Here is a 16,269-nt window from a genome sequence, read left to right on the forward strand (position 1 = left end):
TGGCTTCACGTCTCTCGGAGGTAGCACGTGTTAGCCTCCATCCTCTGGTTGGTAGTTGTTGTGTGATAGGGGAGAGCTGGATGGTGGGTGGGAATTGGCAGATGGCCAAGTTGGGGAGAAAATGGGAAAAAAGTGTTATTCTTTAATAAATAAAAAAATGCCAGTGTTGGAAAATTGCTATAGTATACTCCTGGGCAAAAAAAAAAAAAAAGGGCCCAGCCCAAAATGGCCTTAACAATAAATCATTGGCCAGAAAATTAGCAAGAATTAAACAAATGCACTCCTGAGACCTCTTGTGCCACCATTTGCTCATTTACTTTTGCTGCAGTGAACTGTTTGGGGAAAAGCTAGAAACAAGTTCATTTATATAGTCTTCTTGTACATTGAGGTAAAATCATGATAATGATTAAAATGTTTGATGTAAAATTCAAACTATCACGTCTGGGTGTACAGAATTTTCCAACAGTATCTTCTGGGGTGTTCTTTTGTTCTTAAAAGTCATTATTTGGTTATCTGCCACACCTGATGCAGCCCATCAAGGGCCTGATAATGAGCTCATAAATGGAACCAGGATTGATAAAGCAGGGGAGAGATCTACACTATTTGTTTGATTCTTGCTAATTTCCTGACCAATGATTTGTTGATAAGCTAAATATTTTGCCATTCTGGGCTTGGCCCATTTTTTTGCCCAGGAGTGTATAAGAGAATTAAAACACTTCAGCATAACTAATCGTGTTTTATTCCTTGCTTAGCTATTTATCAAACCACTCATATATATATACTCTTATATACTTATATTATATACTGTGCCTGAGTGACCAGTAGGTTTTGAGTTCAGTTCTTAGGACTACTGAAGCTGCTGTTGAGCAAAACATTTAACCCTCAGCTACTGAACTCTATTCTCGGATTAAATTGTACCTCAGTATTAAGTTGCATTTTTGTATTAAATCTTCTGCCAAATATATGACTGTAACTTTGTGTCCTCCAGCAGCATGGCTGGGAAGAAAAGTATCAGAAAATTTCTTAAATTTCTTACACTTATAGCACTCTTATGGAGGCCACACAATAAAAGCAGTTCCACATTAAACAAAGAAATAAGAAAACAAGACACGTATTGAAAATTTTGGCAAGAGCTTTTATAATTTTTATTGATTTTCATAAGCTTTTCTTTTTAAATGTACTTTTTTCTTTTATTTTTTGTACCATTTCATGTGTTTTTCCCCTATTTGTAATGAAGACTTTTTATCAGGTAGGTAAGCATTCACCTTCAAACATTCGTACCTTCAACAGGATAATGTTTTAAGTCTCAGTTTTTCTCAAACTTTGTTAAATTATAACAGTTTATTAATTTTTTCTTTACATGTTTCAAAAATATAAAAGGTAAATAATAAACATTCCATTGAAATATATTTTATACAGTTCTGTTGTGGTTTTTTCCTTTTTTTTTTAATTTTTATTTTTTATTTTTTACATATTATGACATTAAAACTGTGTCCAGTATCGGTCTTAATAGCATAAACCGTTCACTGTTTTTAATAACCGTCTTTCTCTCTGTTCTTTTGTTTTCTCTCTCAGGGTGTGTGAAAGGGTTGAATGTGGCAAAAACATCAGAAGCACCAAATTCAATGGCACAAATATTTCAGATGTACATTAATTGTTAACTTTAAAAATTTTTGGCTTCAAAAATTCTGGAAGTGTGCAAAATAAAATTAAACGAATTGAACGAATTTAAAATGAATTAACCTGGCTGGTTGAGCAAACTCAAAGTGCAATGTCTAATATAAAGTATTAATTAATGCAGTTTTGATGATAAGACTTAACTACTCATGAAAAGACAATAAATAATATATGCATATGTATTTTTTTTCCTTTCCCAGCCAAATCTGAGTGAGAGAACAACCGAGAAGCCAGGAGAAAAAGACAGTTACCTCATTCTGGCCATTTGCAAATAAGTTGAGACTTTGTTTTGTTTTGTTTTAAATCCCATGCATGCAGTATAATTCAATCTCAAACAATATGATAGAAAAACACAAGAACAAGGGATGCAAAAGAGCTTCTTTCTCAAAAATAGAGAAGGACGAGGAGCAGAGGAGAGAAGAACGAGGAGGAAAGACTGATTTTTTTTTTTTTTGCTCTAGTCCTCTCTGATATGTTACATATTTAAGTTTTGAGGAAATGTATGCACATGGTGAGCTGAGTGTTGTATTAAGTGTGTGTATGTGTGTGTGTGTGTGTGTGTGTGTGATGGGGGGGGGGTTCTAGGGGTAATTTCACTCTGTTTCTCAATCGAAAACCCCCACACATGAACACACTTGTTCACAAAGCTCTCTCTTGTCGACGTCGCTAAACCCAATTTGTGGAAAATATATTCATCTCTCATGCACACAAGATTCTTAAACATGATGAAAAAGGATCATTGAAATGAAGACATTAAGACTCAGGATGAATCAAAATTATTGCTTTAACTGAATGGCATGAACAGAATCTGGCTTTTCTCGATACACAACTACTTTCTGTGGACCTTCAGTAAGGAGCGCTGACTAACTTCCTGCTTCACAGATCATTTTGCAGATGCAGAGCAAGAATAATTGTGAAAATAACTAAATGGCACCATATATTTCAACCTGCTGACCTTTGGTAAAGATGCAGCGATGGCCTCTGGTGTTTTGTGTCGGTGTTTTTTTACATAGCCCTTTTAGCAGCTTGACCTGCACTCTCCTCCAGCTCCTGGTTCATCTGCTTCTCACCATACAACTGTCAGCTAACTGGCCTGAGAACGATGCCAACCCTGCATAGGTAGTTAGTTGACTCATTTTGCGTCCTGGCCCAGTTTTCAACACGTGTAGTGACAAAAACAAAACAAAACACTAAAATCGCATTCGCAAGATTGCTCATCAATAAATAGAAAAAAAAAAAAACACAATAATAGAGGCTTTTGTTTAATGTGCAATATATTCTAACTGTCCACTGTATATCAGTACGGAATGTAGAAGGTGACGACGTGAATTTGTTAAATACATCATCGGTCCAGTTTGCATTCTCACCGTCTCACCTTCCAGGAGTTCAAAATTATCATTCGCTGTACATTATGTAATAGAAAAATGACAAAAAGAGGCATGATACATAAACATCAACCGAAACACATTTCCTGCTAAACTGTACATGATGAAGAAGCAGCATCCATTAGTCTATGTCTCATCATTTCCTCTTACACCTTAAAGTTGCTAAGGAAGACCTGAACAGCACCGTATAATTTCAGCTTTATCCATCAGGGTGCATTACGAAATTCAACTGTAGAGCTGTGCACTGAAATACTTAGCATTAAACATATCACAGAATGAATTAATAAATAAATAGAGCAGCACTTAATTAAGCACTTAATTAAATAATGATAAAACTTTCGCCTGTAAGGTCAGAATTTGTGGCTGCATTTTGGCATTTAAAGCACTTAAGTGTTGGGAATGAATAGAAGATGGAGTGACGATAGAAAAAAAAAATTCATGGTATTGCTCTTACACATCAGCGGTTGCTACCGTCTTTATTACTATATTACTGTATTAAAATGATTATGAGATTAGATGGAACAGTAACACATTGTTCCATACAAGATAAAAGAGAGTCAATGAAAATACACTTCTGCTCTCAGTGGGTTCTGCTTAGAAACACGGCTTCACTTGTGTGGCTACAATTATAGGGCTACCTGAATAAAAAAAGACAAAAAAAATTTGAAATGAACTCAGAAAGCCAGCTTTTCTTCTTTACCTCAACTTATATACACAGTACTACGGGAAAGTCTTAGGTCATCTGAGGAAATTATGTTTAAAGCAACTGTTTATTTGTTTGAAATGGCACATGATATTGTTAAAACATTATTAGTGGCAATAATGTCAGAAGAAGCTTTTCTTCTGGTATACCTAATTTATTAATCTTTAATTAAAATTGTGTCTAAATGTTTTCAAAGGTCATACCAAACTTAATCACTCCTGCCAGATGTACAAAAGTTTTGCTGGTTTTCTTTCGTACTTTTGTGTATACACTGATAAACACCAATCACCCATAAATTACCAAGAACATACTACAGGCACAGCTGATTTCGTGACATCTTGTAAGGCCCACCAAACTCGCCCAGAGTGCTGAAAAACGACAAAATGACAGTAGGGGAATGTTGCAGCTTGGAGACTATTGTGGGCAGGGACAAGTAAGTATTAAGTAAATGCTTATGCCCGTCAATCACATGTTAATTCACAGATTAATACAAGCTATCCATCATGTTTTTCCATAATGGTCAAACTAAACCTTAATGCTTCCATGTAATTACCCAGTATGTCCCCTATTCTAATAGACTCTAAGAAATTAGTTAATTATTTATTAGCCTACTCAACATTCTCTGAATTTCGCATGATTTTTATCATTACAAATGCGTGCAGCTTTGTTATTATTTAATTGTAAAATTACAGTTAGTAATTGCTCAAAAAGAACAAGAAGTGTGGATATAAATAAAGTAAAAGTATGCCTTTTTGACGTTTAAGACCAGTGACTGATGCATAACATGACGGACTGATGCAATTTGTGATTCAATAAATCAAGTGATCGACAAATCAAGTTACATGATTGGCTAACTCTTACCTTACTCCTAACCTTAACCCTTAATGACGCATCAAATGGTTGACTCGTTGTCTGCTACAGCTTAAACATAGATGTCGACACTTCTACAATGGTATTTTAGTGTGTGTGTGTGTGTGTGTGTGTGGTGTTGCTATGAGTATATGAGGGACATTTATTTCTTTTACTAAAGTTGTGTGTAAATCTTATCATATCCCTAACCAAATTGAAAATTCCTGGCACAGCTGATTTATGTTTAGTGATGCCCATAAAACACCATAAAAAAAGCTTACAGAGAGCTGAAAATGACAAAATGATGATTAAAGGTGAAAGAGCTCCTCCTAACCACAGCATGCGCTAAATCCTCCAGTAATGCAGCTCGGCCACTGCAGCGTGTCGGCTACTAACTCTTCTGCCAGTATTTTGTCACAAATGAAAGACTCATGTTAATTTACAGAGGTCTTTTGGATTGCTTTCTTTAAGATAGTCAATATGAAACAATGTATTTTGGAAAATGTTCATAAACTTTACGTGTGCATAACTGCATTAATGTATATTCCAATAGGAATATCATCCAGTAAACCTGTGTGTTTGAAGGGGACATGAAGTTAGACCACAAGCACACCTGACTTCGCAAATCAATGTCTAATTAAGTTAAAATTGAGGTGCCATCTTACAATATACTAATGACCTTTTTGGAACATGCACAAAACATCTTGTTCCTTTTGAATAGAAATTGCATCTACTGCACGAATATTTTGCTTTAAACATAAAATAATGACCTAGGGCTTTTACACAGTACAGCTTAACATAGGTTTCAACTTACTCACTGTAGTGCTACTGAAATCTCCCTAAGACTTAAAATTTAAGAAAACTAATCAGAAACAACAGGAAAGTGACCCTGACCTGACGGCATTAAAAGTCAACACTTAAAACCTTAATTTCAGTCCTAAATGCTTGGCTCTAGCAATATGATTAGCATTCTGAATTCTGATATGCAATATTTCAGAAAGGGTTTTAAATATTTGCATGGATTGTGACCAAGTGGTTGTGTTTTTTTTTTTTTTCATCCCTGGCAAATGGTGGAAGATGTAAATTCCCAGGATGCAAATGCAGAGACGCAGGGGATAAAAAGCACGAGGAGAGTTAAGATTAGGAATAGAGAGGGAAAGCAAGAGGTTTTAGTGTGAAAATGATGAGTAGAACTAGTTTTTAAATAGCAGGAATTTATTTTCCATATCAGTTCGGGGTCTAATATCTATGTTCTGACTGGATCTTGCAGTCCTACATGTATATTTGCGTATCCCATTTTTAGTAGTAAAACAAAATATAGAACTTTTTTTTTAATAATATAACTTTCTAAATGTAGTTGCATATAACATAAACCTGCAATGTTTCCCCATGATTTTGCTCTTTTAATAATTCCAAGCCCTCTTTTTGCTTTTTTTTTTTTTTAAAGTGTGTGTGTTTGGGGGAATTGGGTGAGGACTTATTAGAAGCAGACTCATGCAATTTTTTATCATGCTGGTAAACAAAGTCAGAAAATGCATTTTTTTTTTTTCAATTTGCATTCGTATTCTATTGTGTTATTTCTTTTTTTCCCCTTAAGTGTTTAGTTCAAAGTTCACCCCACTCTGTCCTTCAGCAGGTTCCGTATCCGTTCTGATGATCTGGAAAAACTCCACCCTCTTCCCCGGGTTGAAGGCGAGAGACTCGCGTCGTCTAGTCCTCTTCTGTACAGACAATGCAGTCAGGATTTAAACATCTCATCAGTTTCTCCGTCCTGTCCTGTGTCCTGTACTTTCTTCTACCAGGATTTAATTATAATTTGTCGTTTTTTTTTTTTTTAGTTCATGCCATGCAGTTCAGCTACAGAGGAGGAGAAACGCTGAGATGTTGAAAAGAGACACAAGAAAGACTGGAAAGGATGCTAAGCGTCTTTCCTGTGTACTGTTTATAGTCACATGCCTGTGAGTCCTGGACGTGACGTGATGAATTTGCCTGTCATGTTCGATGAACGTTTAGCTGCAGTACATGAGAGGAGAGTTTCGGCGCAGACGTGAGTTCGTGCCAGGCGCTGGCTCTTGACCCTCTCTCTTTTGGGAAGAGGATGAAGTTGAGTGCCATCTGCTGATTTGGCTTTTTTTTTTTTTCTTAAATAGTGAGTGGCTGAATTGCATAGAGTTGAATCAAGCTTGGGAAACCTTCCATGGAATTTTCTTTGCCCTTAAAAACAAACGGTGGAGAGCCCAAAGCGGGAGCAATCCCTGTTTTCTGAGTTTAAATCTTTAGCTTCCACCTGAAGTGCATGCAAATGACTTTTTTTTTTAAAAAAAAAAAGAAGAATCGATGCAAAGAGATGGAACCGCTGAGTGCAAAAGAGGAAAGGAAATCTTTCCACAGCGTTGGACTGATATGTATGCGAATAAGCCCAGATTGAAACGACTGTCCAGTTTGGAAGAACATGTAAAGTCCCACCATCATAATGGTGAAATGTGCCTGTGCTTGGTTGATCCATTCAGGGGTTCCATCTATGAGCGGAGACACAACAGATTCCACTTCCTCAAGCCTTATTAGCACCGCTCCGTCTCCTTCCTCTCCTCTTCTCTTTTCTCACTTCTTTCCTCCTGGTGTGTTCTCTCACTTTATGGAGTTGGAATCTGGATTTTTTCGTCTGCAGTGCCGGATTCGTCTTTAGAGACAAAGCGGTCAGTTCAGAAACTCAGCACTGTGGGAGGAGAGAGAGAGAGAGAGAGAGAGACCGAAAAAGAGAGGGAGACAGAAACAAAGGCAGACAGAGAAACAGAGAGACCGACAAGGAGAGATAGAGAGAGAGTGAGACAGAGAGAGCAAAAGAGACACAGACAGAGAGGGAGAAAGAGAGAGAGAGACAGAGAGAGACCAAATGAGAGAGATGGCAGAAACAGAGACAGACAGAGAAAAAAGACACAGACAGAGACGTAAAAAGCGACAGAGAGACACAAAAAGATAGAGAGACCAACGGAGAGAGTGAGACAGACAGACAGACAGACAAGGCGAGAGATTGAGAGAGAGACAAAAAAACAGAGACACAGAAAGACGGAGAGAGAAAGAAATAGAGAGGAAGAGAGAAAAAAAGAAGAGAGAGAGAGAACCCACTTAGAAACTATACGTCATTGCAGGTAATAAACAGAAGCTTTTTAAAACAACTTTATAAACACCATTAATCTGCAAAGCAAAAGCCAGAGACACACATCTGTAAAGCACAGAACATCTGCACAGGTGTCTAACAGTGACATCATCAACCAAAATCCAGGTGAAATGTCTAAAATGTATAAAGCAATAAATGTAAAGCAAACTGGGTCACCGTAACATGCACACACAGAAACGCAAAAAACAAGCTTGTACTGTAAATGTCAAACACTCACAGAAGCCTTTACACACACGCGCGCACACACACACACACGCACACACACGCAGTCCCTAATGAAAGATCCAGTCTTTGAGGGCCACGAGATCTGCTTGACATGGGGGGTTTAAAGTTCTCCCATTTATTTCCTTTCAACCAAAAGCAGTCAATGACTGTGGAAATGTTTGGCATCTCGCAGGACCAGGGGCCTCGAGGACTGACGAGGATAAAGCACAGGCTCGGCGAAATCCTGAAAAAAGGGGTGCGTCCCAAAATGCCTCCCTATTCCCTATGAAGTGCCCTTACTTTTTGACTGTGTTTTTTTTTTTTTTTTTTGACTGAATGGAGCACTGAATGGAGTGCCCACAACATAGGGAATAGAGAACGAGTGCACCATTTGAGACATGAACAGAGCATAGGAGAAAAAGAAAGAACTTAAAAAATAAATAAATAAATCACACCAAACACAAAGCACACGGAGAGACACAGAGCAAGGCACACATACGGAAGCACACGCCGGGTTACGCAAAAACACACATCCTTACACTGAGAAGCCGATCAGCTTCCTTCCTTCCTCCTCTCTTTCTCTCTCTCCTGTTTTCAGTTTTTCCTTCTTCCTCAAACTCTCCTCCATTTCTCGGTGCCTTTCTTCCTTGTAGAATCCTCTTTCAACACACACTCGTTTATTTCCCCCCCACACATACACTCTGTCCGTCTGTCTTTTGCTCTTTCAGTCCCACTCATTTATTTTTTTTTTGGTTGTTTGTAATCCATTTAAGGGCAGATCACATTTTGACATTTCTTTTTTTTTTTATATCATTATCCAGGAAATTAATCCAAAAAAAAAAAAAAAAAAAAAAAAAAAAAAAAGAATAAAATGGGAGTCAACGTGATTGCGAGGGCATGGAGAGAGATGTCATAGATTATGCAAAAAATAAATAAATAAATAAATAAATAAATAAATAAATAGCACAAGGACACTAGGAAAGGAAGACCTGTGGACACTTCAGGACAAGTTTCTACTAACCCCTTCCTCATTCGTTTTCTGTTTCTGTCTCTTTTTTTATTCAGAGTTGACATCGTTTTTGGAAGCACTGATAAAAGACCGACGTAGAGAGCTATACCTGAGTAGTGACATGGGAGACAGAGAGGATTCTGGGTCATTTTTGCATGGAGATCAATTATGTCAAAAATCATTACACGGCTAGAAGCTACATTCAAAATGGACGCAGCTTGCTCGTTCCTGTGCTTACCTCCTCAGCATTTTTTTTTTTTTTTTTTAGGGTGGGATGAAGTGTTGTCTTCTCCTGCTCTCCTGAGCCTAGCCTAGCTCTTTTAAATCTTTTAAATGCATATAGGAAAAAAAAAAAATCGCAAGATGCACAAGGATGCAGCACGAAGCATTCCGGTAGTACGCGAGGCAACATGCACTGCTGAAGACAGTCGTAGCATCGTCATCGTCTTCCTTGTTCGTTTACGTTCCTCGATCAACACTCAACATCGATCCTTACTCCGTTAAAACGACTAAACGTCTGCTACTGTTCTACATGATAGTGTGTGCTACATCAATTTAGCTCTCGTTAAATGCTCGAGGGCCTGCGAACGAGTTCCGCTACGAGCATCCAGTGGGCGGCAAGTGGTAACACGGCCCGCTGACATGCGGAGGAAATCAGAATAATCTGTTCTGCGTACTGAGAGAAGGGAAAAAAAAAAGAACAGAACTTAGTGCATGAAAAGAAGATATGTGGAAAAAATCATGGGACCAAAAACAAATAAAAATGGGGAATAAGGCTGGAGAGGTTGGTGAGGAAGGAACCATCGTTACAGGGAGAAGGGTGGGGGGTGATTGAGAGGTTGAGTGTTCATTCGGGAGCGTGCACGTGAAGGGAGAAATGGAGTTTCCTGTTCTAGATTACTTCACAGTTACAGCTTCTTTTTGCATATATCTGATAAGCAGTGGGCTTTCAGAATAGTTCTCTGTGAAAAGATGAAAAAAAAATTCAATCATGAAATGATCACAAGGCTACTGAGCGCTAACAGAGTGACAAATCAAAGATTACAGAGTTCAGACATGCCCCAATACAACATTAGTCCACAAAAAAACCCTGATTTTACAGTTATTATGGTCTCTGCCACCTGATAGCGTCATAGCATGCACAACTAAGCCCCGCCCCTTCAAGAAGATTGGTAAAAAAAAATAATTTTCAAACACCTCCATCATGCAAGACATAAATATGTATGTGCATATGAATATTTACACATCCATATGTACACACCCATATGAATATACACATACATACAGCTTCAGATAAAATCAGTTTTCTTATCAAAACATTCTTAATAATCATACAGACATTCCTTATTGCTCGCAAGAGAAAAAAAAACAACAACATGCATTCATAGAGTACAAAGTCATCGTTTAAAACTGTACACAGCATTGAGACCTGATGTAGGCCCGAGGAACCGCCCCCTTTTTGCAGCACACGCACAGCAGTGAAGGAATGAAGTGATAAAGGGAAGACAGGAAGGAGATGTGATGTAGATGTGATCAGCTGAACCACTGACGCCTGTGTTTCATCATCGTTCTGTCTTTTTAAATGTATGCTTAAAGCAAAAAAAAAAAAAAAAAAACCCTTATGGAAAATTCACATCCCTTTCCACGTGTGATTATATGAGTAAAAACGTTAAAAACACGTGAGCGTGCATTTCACTGTGTTGTGCCCTGAAACTGAATTCAGGTAAACATACGTGACATCATATGAATGACACGGAAAATAAAACAACGTGACCTATGTGTGAAAAATTTACACGTGGAATTTAAAGAACAGTGTGTAAAATAAATAAACTCATAAAAGCACAGGCCTTAAAAATTAACAATGGAATTATGTGGAAAAAAATTCACATAATTATTCACGTGAAGTTTGTGTGATTTTTTTGTAAGGGTAGTTATGCCGATAAAATGCTGAGTAAGAGACTCGACTGTTGACCACAATCTCTTGCTGATTTCGTACATATTCTAATGAGCGAGAGTGATTTAATGGTATTTTACACATGTTGTAATTAAAGCGACAAGTGCTAACTCTGTGTCTCACCTTGACTCTTATCTTGTGTGAATTATTATATAATTTGCAATTGCGAGTCTGTGTTGAATTGTTTGTTTGTGCGCAACTGTAATATATAGAGCCACTGAGGTGACATGGTTGGTTATTTTTTAATAAAGTGTGGACACAAATTAATGTATTGAGACCATGAGATAATATACTGAGGGCGCAAGGTAATACATTGACACCATGAGATAATATACTGAGACCATGATATAATAAATAAATGGCAACAAGATAATATACTGAGGCCATGAGATAATACACTGCTCAAAAAAAATAAGGGAACACTTAATCATTACAGTGTAACACCAAGTCAGTGAAACGTCCGGGATATCAATCTGTCCAGTTAGGAAGCATAAGTGATTGTGAATCAGTTTCACCTGCTTTGGTACAAATGAAAGTGACAACAGGTGCAGTGGAGAGGCAACATCAAGACAACACCCAAAAACGGAATGGTTTTGCAGGTGGTGGCCACAGACAATTGCTCTCTCCTTATCCTTCCTGACTGATTTGTCTCTAGTTTTATGTTTTGTTATTGTCCTTGTCACTACTTGTAGCATGAAGCAGTACCTGTAACCCAATCAAGTTGCACAGGTAGTCCAGCTCCTCCAGGATCCATACATGCCATTGCAAGGAGGTTTGGTGTGTCTCCCAGCACAGTTTCAAGAGCATGCAGGAGATACTGGGAGACGGGCGGTTACATGAGGAGAGCTGGACAGGGCCGTAGAAGGGCAACATTCCAGCAGCAGGACCGGTATCTGCTCCTTTGTGCGAGGAGGAACAGGAGGAGCACTGGCAGAGCCCTACAAAATGAGCTCCAGCAGGCTACTGGTGTGCATATTTCTGACCAAACTGTCAGAAACAGACTCCATGAGGGTGCCATGAGGGCCCGATGTCCTCTAGTGGGACCTGTGCTCACAGCCCAGTACCATGCAGCTCGATTGGCATTTGCCAGAGAACACCAGATTTGGTAGGTCCGCCATTGGCGCCCCGTTCACTTCACGGATGAGAGCAGGTTCACACTGAGCAAATGTGACAGAGGTGAAAGAGTCTGGAGATGTGATAGGGAACGTTATGCTGCCTGCAACATCATCCAGCATGACCGGTTTGGCAATGGGTCAGTGATGGTCTGGGGAGGAATATCCTTGGAGGGTCGCACAGACTTCCACGTTAGCCAACGGTACCCTTACTGCTGTTAGGTACTGGGATGAAATCCTCAGAGCCACTGTCAGACCTTGCACTGGTGCAGTGGGCCCTGGGTTTCTCCTGATGCATGACAATGCCCGACCTCATGTAGGCAGTTTCTGGATGATGAAGGCATTGATGAATGCCACTGACTGCCCCTCACGTTCCCGAGACCTGAATCTAATTGAGAACCTCTGGGATGTTATGTATTGGAGCATCCTAAGCCGCCAAGTAGCACCACAGACTGTCCAGGAGCTCACTGATGCCCTGATCCAGGTCTGGGAGGAGATCCCCCAGGACACCATCCGCCATCTCATCAGGAGCATGCCCAGACGTTGTCGGGAGTGCATACAGGATACATGGGGGCCATACACACTACTGACTTACATTATGAGTTGCCATAATTGGTAAGTTGGATCAGCAAGTTGGATCAGCCTGTAATTTCAATTTTTCACTTTGATTTTTGGTGTGATCTTGAATCCAGCCCTCAATGTGCTGATGACTTTGGCCTACGTATATAAATAAAGATTTTCTACTTGAAGATTTCGTTCATCAAGATCCAATGTGTGATTTAAGTGTTCCCTTAATTTTTTTGAGCAGTGTATATTGTGGCCACAAGATATATATATATAGCAAGGACACGAGATAACAAATTAGGACTACAAGATAATATATTGTGGCCACAAGAGAATATACTAAGGCCACAAAACAATAAATTGAGACCATGATATACACTGAGGCCATAAAGAAAATATATCAAAGCTGTGAGATAATTTTTCGAGGATATGAAATAATATATTTTGGCCACAAGATAATACATTGTGGCCATGAGAAAGTATATTGAGGTCATGAGATATATTGAGGCCACAAAACAATATATCAAGGACTCGAGATAGTACATTGATTACACAATATAATAAATTGAGGCCGAAAGATAATATACTATGGCCATGAGATAGTAAATTAAGGCTACAAGATAATAAATTAAGTATTTTACTACTGCGTTTAATATTTTGTAGCAGCTGTTGTATTTTCAAATCAATTGAATTTGACTATTGTGGCCACAGGAACATAAGCAAACATGGAGATGTTTGATATTACTACACTTTATTTCAGTACTGGAATGATGAATAAAGGCATACTGCAGTCACTGACATTTCCCCATGTCTCCTTAAGCCAATTCTCAAATTGAATAAACTTTTTTGTGCCTGTTCCTGCCAAATAATGATCTATTGAGCCATATTAAGACACATGCTTAAGTTACACAATGTGTGGTCATGATTTTGGTACCTTTTGGACACCTTTTAGATAATAATCTGTGGGCATGAGATGCTTAGTTTGTGGTCTTGAAATATCATATCTTGGCCTTTACATATAATCTTGTGGCCTGAACATAATTTGTGACCACTTTTTATTTAGCTTGTCGCCTTGAAATATTATCTCGTGGCCACACCTTATTCAAAAATAACCACCAGAAATAAGTCACCTCTGCGGCATTGTGATTCATCTCTTATTGCTCGGCTCTCTTTTAGTCTGCAGTTCAAGCACAGCTACATTATAATCATGTGCATAAAACATTGCATATAAGGAAGATCCACTATTTCTGCAGATCTTGTTAAAGCATGCGCAGGGAATATTCAGTGCATAAAACCTTATATTCGTACACATTCATTTCTGAGTGATTTAGTCACGCTTTCTACTATTACTTCCACATTTTGACTCGTTCTAGCACTGAGTGTGTGTTTGAGTGTGGGGAAAGGAAAGGGAAGAGAGATGAGTAAGGCAGGCACCACGAAATAAAAGGAGGGACACACACACACACACACACACACACACACACACACACACACCAGACAAGGGTGAATGTAAAATTATACAAAGCATTCTCTATACATATTAAATAACAGTAACGCCTAAAATGTATTGAAATACAAAAATAATATTCATATAACTCTGTTTAACTAGAACAGTGGATGAAGACCGTCTGTTGCAGGATCACAGTTAAAGTGAGTGCTACTGACAGTTTCTGTACATTCGCTCACACAGAGGAGGAAAAAAAACGGGGTGAAAAAAATTCCTAAGCCGTCATTGCAGTGAAGATTTCATTAACAGTGTAGAGACAGGCTTAGATCTGGCATCAAAATATCTCCAGGTACACATACATCTCTCTCTCTCTCTCTCTCTCTCTCTCTCTCTCTGTCACTTAGAGCATTAAGTCTTTATTTTTCTTCTCCTACTGACCGCTTGTCAGTCCAGCATCCAGTCAACGTTCCCTCCTTTTTTTTTTTTTTTTTTGGTGGAAAGGGAAGATCGGCATCCAAGAGACAGAGCAGGCAAAACAGGGAAAAGAAGAAAAGAGAAAGAACAAAAGGAGGAAAGAAAGAAACAAGGAGGAAATAAAAAAAGGGAATGTAAAAACTTACTGCATTCAAACTATAGGAATCACAGTAACCAGGTGGATGGGCATAATAATGAGAATGATGTTGTTGTTGATGATGATGATGATGATGAACAGCAGGATGAAGAGGGGTTCAGGGTTTTTTTCTTCAGATTTCAGTTTCTCAGCACCCCAGCTCGACTTCTTATTGTCTTGATATGTCATATTTATGATCAAGTAATGTAGGAAGGAGATTGTAGAGTACGATGTTCCCTTCATGCACTAGTATAGAAAAAGGGGGCGTATTGGGAAGCATCCTGAAGCAGTGCAGAAGGTCACAGGCCCTGGATAAGACGGCTCCTTTTCCTTTTTCTCAACCCTCCAGCCCCACCCCGTTGGTCACGCTTTCTTGGTTAAATAGTAGCGAAGCTAAATAGCAAATTTACATGGACTTGATGTCCTGGTCCTGTCCATCCAGAGACAGAAGTTTCTACACCCACCCAGTTCGTATTGCAGTGTCCCAAAGCCTGATACAAAAATAGAGAACTTCTTACTGTAAATGTGCGCTTCCTTTTTCCTCAGGCGCTCGCTGACGGGCTGTATTGCACATCCTCAAATTGATAATGATAATAACCGTATTAAAAAAGATGAAAATGAACGTTTCTGAGTCTGTGACTTAACATGCTGATGAGACGATGAACGTGTCCTTGTTGTGTATATCGGGGTGGTGTTTAACCGAAAATGAATCCGTGTCGCCCACTTTACTGCAGTAAAAACACCTGTCAGAAGATCTAGATGAGCATATCGTTTGAATATTTAAAGGCAAATCTTAGGAATATTCGTTTACTTGGTGATTTATTTAGTTATACTTGCATGCACTAGAGTTGCCTAAGTTCGATGACAGCATCATTCCAAGCTTTGCTATCAGATGAGTTAACTTCGAAGTCGGAAACCTTCAGGAAGGCTCTCAGTGTGCGTCTACTGCGCAAAAGATCTATAATTCCAGCAATCAGGCAGGGGGAAAGCCGTCTACTGTCAGCTCACTAAGAGACTAAATGATGTTAGCATTGAAATATCCTTATTGTCTGTTCATGAAGCCAGTGATTTATATCTATAGTTTCAATATTGCTGATATAGCCTGTACTTTTGTCTTTGTTTGCGACTTTAAGCGTAGTTTAATTAGTGAAAATTCTTCAGCACTTAAAGCCAGTGGATCTTACCCCCCACCTCCCCACACCCCACCCCCACCCCATCACAATTCCCAACCCACCCACTCTGCGGCATGAGATAGTGAAAAGCGTGACCTTTAACCCCCAACCCAGACTGTGCCTTTGCTACATTGTGAACAGTTATCATCATTATCACTAGTACTAATGCTATCGCTTCATGGTGCATTTGGGGAGTCTCCAGTTTGGTGCGTGTTTTTGTCGTTTCCTCTCTGCGTCTGTACTACAAAATGGACGGGATCGGGGAACGGCAGCGGCGGAGAGGTCCAGGAGAGTCGTAAGGTTCGTAGGGGGCGCTGTTGATGGGAGTGATGGGGGTCAAACGCAGAGGAGCGCCCGTCATCCCAGAAATGTTGTTCAGGCTTCGGGACTTTTCGTAGCCAGCAG

The 16,269-nt window shown here is 39.1% G+C and overlaps 1 protein-coding gene across 7 annotated transcripts in view; it reads right to left on the bottom strand.

Annotated features, from left to right (window-relative positions):
- Window positions 1–1,114: 1,114 nt before the first annotated feature.
- Window positions 1,115–16,269, bottom strand: part of kcnc3a (potassium voltage-gated channel, Shaw-related subfamily, member 3a) — a 97,133-nt gene continuing 81,978 nt past the window's right edge. For 2 of the 7 annotated variants that reach the window (XR_008303170.1, XR_008303171.1), the window contains 2 exons: window positions 8,536–9,967; window positions 1,115–7,330 (listed from right to left, as the gene is read on the bottom strand). Coding sequence is in view for 3 of the 7 variants with exons in the window: in XM_026916271.3 (XP_026772072.1) it covers window positions 16,106–16,269 (164 nt within the window). In the remaining 4 variants the exon portion in view is untranslated. Of the gene's footprint in view, window positions 7,331–8,535; window positions 9,968–15,928 lie in introns of those variants that run through there. The other 5 variants (XM_026916271.3, XM_026916270.3, XM_034309836.2 and 2 more) reach the window with 4 other exon arrangements.

This window comes from Pangasianodon hypophthalmus, chromosome 13, assembly GCF_027358585.1.
Source record: "Pangasianodon hypophthalmus isolate fPanHyp1 chromosome 13, fPanHyp1.pri, whole genome shotgun sequence".
In the NCBI taxonomy this organism is placed as follows: Eukaryota; Metazoa; Chordata; class Actinopteri; order Siluriformes; family Pangasiidae; genus Pangasianodon; species Pangasianodon hypophthalmus.